The following is a 6,961-nucleotide window of genomic DNA, read 5'->3' as shown; positions in this document are numbered from 1 at the left end:
AAGATAAGAAAATCGTATGAGAGTTTTTTTGCAGTTTCAAGACACAAATATAACGCTTTACTTTAAGAAAAATTTACGCTGACGTTGAAGTATCGCTGTTTTAGAAAAATAATGGTAACGCTTTTAGCTGTTATCGAGTCTGTAAAGCTTTTTCTAAAACGCTTTTTGTCGAGCAAATGACAAATTTCTGGCGCTTTTAGTCGCCAAGTATCTGGCAGCACTGCTCCGTCCACATGTAAATATTGGAACCTACCTCTTTCTTGGAAACGATTGTAACTTCTGTAACGAAATTCCCAGGATTCTCTAAAGATAAGAATCCTGGCCAAACACCAACGCCAGGTCCCATCAAGCGGTTGATCTGATCCGGCTGGTTGGGCGGGATTCCATGACAATCGTGTACAATTGTCAATTGCCGTGTTTCAGCTTGTCTCGCGTATCTATCTTTAATGTACAAAGGTAGCAAGAGGTGAACCAACCCTTGATTGCTTGATTGCTTGAGTGAGGAGCCCCACGTCAACGTGTTTCAACATGCTTGTCGGTAAGGCGGCCACGACTGGCTAACTCTTCATGTCAATTGAGACCCGGCAAGGCCAACGGCCACCGGCCACCCTACTCATGAACTCCGGCCCCCTTTTTAGGTCCCGGGCCAGCCATTGCGCGTCGCTTAGCGGGTGTCCGTCGATGGCCGGGCCTGGCCTCCTTGAGCACGGGCCGAGTGCGTTGCTCGGAAAGACCCAACATTCAGAAACCCCAACATCCCGCCTTCGATCGACTCAAGCTCCTCGCGCTGAGCGCCCCGTCCCACCCGCACCCGCATCCGACTACGGCCACGCTCAATCAGGCTTGTCCGCTCGAGCGGGAAATGCAAGAGCTAATGGTGAAGGAGCAGCCCAGTCCCCTGGAGGTGCTGTACGGCGAGGAGCTCCGTCAATGGATGGAACGCAGTCGCATGGTGGGTTTGTACCACGCCAACGTCATGACCTACTACCCGGCCCGCGCGGTAAGGCCCGCTTCCGCTTCGATTTCGATCCAGGCCCGTTAATCGAACGGTTCGTCTCTCTTTTTCATGGGCCCAGGCCTTTCAAAATGCCCGTCGTTTGGGCATGGAGTTGAAGCAATATAACCTCCAGAGCGGCCTGGCCGGCTTAACGGACACTCGCTGGGAAAATTTGCTCCATTTCTGGTATACCAACGTATCCAATCAATACCTGACCTTTGGCCACGAACTCCATCCCAAGCAATTGCTAACCTTTGAGAAGAAATCCCCGTTCTTGTTCTTGATCGGTAAAGTAACCCATCACGTATGCACGTCATGAAGATACGCATCTAAACCACATTTGCCTGTCATTTAGGTGCCGTGATTGAAGGTCGCATTCTAGACCGGGGCCAAGTTCAAGAGCTCACGGCCTTACCGCCGTTGGACGCGCTCCGCGGCGAACTGTGCTCGATTCTGCAGATGCCCGCCCGAAAAACAAGTTCGTTGGTGGGTCGTCATTCGCAAGTTCTGTCCCAACACTTGGAACAATACATGAAGGACCAATCCGGGTCCGATGACCCGTAATTGAAAGGTGATTTAGCATTAAATGAATATGAAGAATGATCAATAAAAGGAGCTGCTGAACAAGTGGGAACGGAAATTGGTTTTTATTATTTTTTATCCACCATAGCTTAAAAATTGGCCCCAGCTTTTTTTAATTATCCACGTTCTTGACGGTGATGTCAGGCAGTCGGTGGATGCCGTCCTTGTCCACGCGCTTGATTTGGAAATTGGGCAGATTAATAATGAGACGTTTCTGGATCTCGCGGACACAAGCTTTCATCAATTCGTAGGCTTCGGTTTCGTTCATGTCTAAATGAACAACGAGATGAGTGGCCGATCGGATTTGGGCGAATACCAGACATTAAACTTACCCGGTCGATAATCACGATCCATAATGGCCGTGGTAAAGAACCCGCCATAGCCATGAGCGGCATAAGGGACCTTGACATTGGCCGCCAAGTAATCCATGTAATAGAGCTCGCACCCTTCCTTCTCCTTGTCGTAGCCAGCGATAATCAAGTTCACCATGAAAGGGGTCTAGAACAAAGAATTTAGAGTCGTTTACCAACAGAAGACAATAACGGGACAGACGGAGGTCTACACAGAAACGGAATTGAAGGTATCTAAACAAGTCAATCATTTTCATGCTTGAAAAAATCGTTGCCCATTTTCAGTTTGATCTCGTCGCCAAGTGGTAAACAAACCAGATGAACTCGACTAAAAATGCAGTATTTTGTGCCCAGCTGCAACTATTAGGCTTCTTTACATCCCATTTACAACAATTAGCTACCATTTTTTTACGAGTTGAAAGACGAGAAAAAAATTGATGACCCTTATGAAAGGGTTAAGGTGCGGTTGGAGCCACAAGCTAGATCAAATGGATGTCTGGCAAAGATCATGAACCACGGGAATATGGATGGGGTTACTAGATTCGAGAATCAATATTCACGTGAGTTCACGTGAATTGCGTTTTCCTTTAAATGAGACAGACTTTCTACAGCTACAAATAACTACGTCTTTCGATTGTCAGCTCGATCGAACCACTGGATCAAAACTTGGGCTCTTTTAAAGCACGTAATGATTTGGTTTGGACGTGAACTTTGCGAGGACATCATGGTTGAGTCAGTCGTTGGATCGAGATGAAAATTGAAACACGTAGAATCTTAACATTGGGGGATCAGTCTCATTTCAGTTTTCTGAAGTCTCGGAAGAATACAATGCGTTCACACCGTTTCTAAAAGTTCATTCTCGACCCTAGCATCCCCGAGCATATTCTAGTGGTTCACATGAACATATGTCCGAGGCCTAGCTTCACGCCCATGGCACGATCGATCCGATTCCTTGCTCCTGCCATGTCATGGGTTAGTGAACTCGTCATACATGCGGCATGGTTAACTCAGTTCAATGAGGAACTCGAAATCTGAATTCGAGAAGAAACCTAGGCCTTCCCGTCTGACGGGTTGGGTCTCTTTCCGAAGGATCAAGTGACCCATTCATTTCCTGCCTGTCTCGGGTCGGCCACCCTGAATGAAGGCCGCTAAGATCGACGTCGGCCTAGGTCAATGGGTTACCCTGGATCGCAGATAATCGGCCAGATTGCGTCGGGTGAAGTTGGTGGCGGCCTTGGGACTGAGCTGGTAGCCGTTGCGCATCTTGAACAACTGGATGTTCTTGGCGATGAACTCGGCGAATTGCGACGTGTCGCCGCTCTCGCCCGTCACGCTCAACAGCAAATGGTCGGAGAGGGCGTACGTCTTGTCATAAGTCTCCTTCATGACCAGGATGGAGCGGGCACTGGTCTGGTCCGTGGCCACCAGGGCGAAAGAGCCAAAGTTCATGGCCAACGAGCATTCCATGGCGAAGCGAGCGGAAGGGGCGGCTCACAACAGGACAACAGGGTCAGACCAGGATGAGGATGAAGTTCAAAGGCTCGACAGCAAAGGTACACCGTTCACGAACGCTCGCTCCAACCAACACGGCTAGATCCTGATTAAGGTCCCTATTTGGAGTTCCGAACTTCCCACGAAATCTGAGCCGACGATGATTGAAAATGTTTCACGAAAGTGCCGATTCACTGATCTGGGTTAGGGTGACCAAAGTATGGCCGGAATTCAGCACACCCTGGCCTGTGAGTTTCGATGAAACTTCGAAATGATGAGGCTCAGAGCCGTGATTCGGAGATATCTGGCCAGTGTCTGGCTATGCAATGTTAAACTAGGGTATTTAGGGCAAAAGTAAGTAATTAAGTCGAGTTCTTTCATTTCTAACATCCCTTCCAATTTTCTCAGGCAGACTGAATAAAACCACCCTGACATGGCCCTCGGTGAGGGACAATACCAGCAGTGTGGCTAAATCATGAATTCATAGGTCATAACTTGTGGCCATTAGCTGAGTGAAACTGGGTATCTATCGGTATCTATTGAGATCTATTGCTTGGACCTGAAAAAAACATCATTAGGCAACCACTTTCCGTTCTTAACATCCCAAGACTGGCTCATTTTCATTAAACAGCCTTTTTATGGCCGCAATTTCATATTTGGAACTTTTTTGAATTGAAACTTATTTCATTACAACAAACAAGAATTCACTGACTTTTTTTACCCTTTGTGGGAATATAGTTTGTATTTGTATTTGGGGTGCTAGGGTCGGAGATGTTAAAGCGATTGGAATACGGCGAGCCTACTGAATAGACGACAAGCAGCTGTGGCTAAGATACCCTCCTAGAATTATATCTCAATGCGGTCGGCTGTCGATTTCCTGCCACCAATGTGACTGAACAATGACTGCTTTAACACATTCCCCGAGCTTTTCTCCCAGCCAGCCGAGCGAGCATTTGAAATCCTCTTCCTCTTACATTGGTCTCCCTGATTCTCCGTCCTCCCGCCAGTGAGTAAGTCAGTCAGTCAGCCAGTCAGTCCAAGTCAGTGAGCGAGTGAGCGACTGAGAAAGAAGTCTCCGTCGTCTGGTAGCCCTACTTGTACTAACTCCAACAACAACTACAGCATCTGAGGTGAGTGTGTGAACATAACCGATAACGTGTCCACCGGCAAAACGAACCACGCCCTACTAACCCACCTCTGGAACCCACCCCCTGGCAGGCCCGACGTAAGTGTCCGTTTCCATATTTTTCTCGTTTCACGGATGGGTGGGTGTGTAAAGTGTCGAGGAGAAGTGAGTTAGTGAGGGAGAGAGAGAGAGAGCGGGAGGAATAAGGGGCACCGAGGCTGACTGGCGGACTCATGAATTCTTTGAGTGAGGACGGGCCTCACTTGCCTTCAATCGTCCTCTGACGCGGGTTTTAGTCAGCCCATGAACCGTCTGCCGTCATTTGGGCCTTTTCTTGGGCATCCCGCCCATCATGGCCCCGGTTCATCATCGAAAAGTTGCTTGGTCCCATCATGATCCGTTCGGCCTCACATTTGTTTTGTTTCCATCGTTGTCGCTGGCGTTTCCTTGACAACCACGACAGCCGCTACAATCACGACCAACAACCGCCCGAGCCAAATCGCCTACTCTCCGACTCTGAATGGAGGCCTTGGGCCACCGAGGCTCTGATCTGGGCTGAGCCATCTCTAGAATTGGAACGATCATTGTTGCTTTTTAGGTATGGTCCATTATGTGGGGCGAGGGGGAAGGCGGGTGGGAGACAGACGTCGCTCACCACCCGAGTTGACAGAAGAGAAGAGGTTTGCCGAGTGCCATGACCGTCGGGCCCGAGGATGCATGCATGAGATGAAATACTAGCTAGTTGTGAGGTTGGCTCTTGTTCTGTATTCGAATCCCGAGCTGGTTTACTGATGATTACAGGACTAAATGGTCTCTCAACCTGTGGACAGCTAGTGCAAGCTCGGTCTGACTCAATCAGTCGCTCTCCAATCATTGATGTTCCGTTATCTGTACCCGCAAATACCTTCAAAAACAAATACGAAGTCAACTAGACGAAGATCCTGCCCCTCACCATTGGGTGCTTCGTGACTTGTTGTCATTTAGGGTTAAATTGATGTACACATATTCAAGTCCGGTACCCCGGGTAATTCAAAGACATGTAGCTTGGGTTGGGCTGCGGCACACTGCCCAGTATAGCCGAAATTATCGGGGTGGACCAATAAGCATCACGTGGTCTTAACAATTGGCACTCAGCTATGAAGCCATTGTCAATTTTTTTTCGTGTTGTCCGCGAGCCTTGTTCAGGCCCTTAACCTAGCGATGCTAAAAAATGATAGTGTTCGGATCTTCATGCTTAAAGAAAAATTGCAAAAAATGCCCATTTATGGTCATTATTGTAATGAGTAGTGAATACCATTTTTCTCTAGATGTAGAAAATATATTTCCTAGTCATATATAAACATATATAATTTCGTCATTGGCTAAATCATTTGTCTCGTACAACAAGGGCAATTTCAAGAGTTCATCGTGTTCAACATGGCCGGAACGGCCTTATCGATGATTAGAAGCATTTCCCGCTTGGCCAATCCTCCTAACTGGCTTTTCTTCACATTAGAGCGTGGGTGGGTTTGAGCGAAAATCATATCCTCCGAATTGGGATTCCGAATCTAGTCGGTAGTTAAAGCCGGAGGTTGATCCATTTGAACGTGCTTGAGAGATGCCACCCGCCCACCCAATCATCTCTATTAGACCCATCCATTCAATCGTCGCCCTAACGAGAGCCTCAAATCAAAGACGAGCATATGAATAGCGCCCAGGTGTTTGCGGATGAACCTCATCAATCCATCCCTTCCCCCATCTCAACCAGTTGATTTTCCTAACTGGCCAGAGATACCAGAACCATCATTGCCTTACTGTTCTGAACGTACATCTCCTACGTGCGTATGTGGAGGAGCCAGTAAGAGATGGAGGAGCAAGAGTAGGGAAGGAAAGAAAGAAGGAGGGGGTGTTGTCGTCCAAAACCAGCACATCCCAGCATGCAGGTAAAAGCGTCCACCACACACAACTTAGGGTTCGCTTCATCGCCAATTCACCGTCCAAGTCAAAACTGCTCGACTTTGACTTGGTTTCCGTCGCCGTCAGTCTCGTCGTCGGTGTCGTCTTGCATGCATGTTCGTCCATCGTTTTCTCTACTTGTTGAAGTGGAAGTACACGCGTAGTGCTAGTAGTGGAAGTACCCAGTAGTAGATACGTACATGCAGTTCAACATTCGGACAGCTGTGGCCTCACCGAGTCCTCAGACCTCAGTTTGACGACCAACTGTGTTGACGGTGGAGTTGGAAAACAGGCCAACGAAATATATTGTACATACCTACTAAATGCTGCCTGGATTGTTTTTACTGGAGAAGTAATCGAGTGAGGAAAATAGCCGGCCTGAGAATTTGATGAGAATCCAAATCCCATGACTTCCCGTGTTTAGTTGTATGGCGAGAAGTGAGTCTCTTTGAAAGTATATGCATACTAGGCAGAAGTTAT

At 48.0% G+C, this 6,961-nt stretch overlaps 3 protein-coding genes across 5 annotated transcripts in view; 2 read left to right on the top strand and 1 right to left on the bottom strand.

Annotated features, from left to right (window-relative positions):
* Positions 1 to 499: 499 nt before the first annotated feature.
* On the top strand, positions 500 to 1,624 carry LOC131885445 (large ribosomal subunit protein uL10-like; the record flags this gene model as incomplete). Its single annotated transcript, XM_059233497.1, is given in 4 exon segments — positions 500 to 538; positions 639 to 1,000; positions 1,077 to 1,284; positions 1,353 to 1,624. Coding segments are annotated over 4 exon segments (789 nt in total). The 3' UTR covers positions 1,562 to 1,624.
* Position 1,625: 1 nt separating this feature from the next.
* LOC131885448 (proteasome subunit beta type-2-like) lies at positions 1,626 to 3,622 on the bottom strand. The gene is made up of 3 exons (XM_059233500.1): positions 3,112 to 3,622; positions 1,912 to 2,077; positions 1,626 to 1,849 (listed from the first exon to the last, which is right to left on the bottom strand). The coding sequence occupies exons 1-3, from the start codon at positions 3,394 to 3,396 to the stop codon at positions 1,692 to 1,694; spliced, it is 609 nt and encodes a 202-aa protein (XP_059089483.1). The 5' UTR covers positions 3,397 to 3,622; the 3' UTR covers positions 1,626 to 1,691.
* Positions 3,623 to 4,397: 775 nt separating this feature from the next.
* Positions 4,398 to 6,961, top strand: part of LOC131885444 (microtubule-associated protein RP/EB family member 1-like) — a 5,665-nt gene continuing 3,101 nt past the window's right edge. The window contains exon 1 of one of the 3 annotated variants that reach the window (XM_059233496.1): positions 4,398 to 4,550. The gene's annotated coding sequence lies outside the window, so the exon portion shown is untranslated. Of the gene's footprint in view, positions 4,646 to 6,961 lie in introns of all 3 variants that reach the window. The other 2 variants (XM_059233493.1, XM_059233494.1) reach the window with 2 other exon arrangements.

Source organism: Tigriopus californicus, chromosome 8, assembly GCF_007210705.1.
Source record: "Tigriopus californicus strain San Diego chromosome 8, Tcal_SD_v2.1, whole genome shotgun sequence".
NCBI classification, from domain to species: domain Eukaryota; kingdom Metazoa; phylum Arthropoda; class Copepoda; order Harpacticoida; family Harpacticidae; genus Tigriopus; species Tigriopus californicus.
Note: the sequence above shows the minus strand (reverse complement) of the source record. Positions and strands in the feature narration are given on the sequence as shown.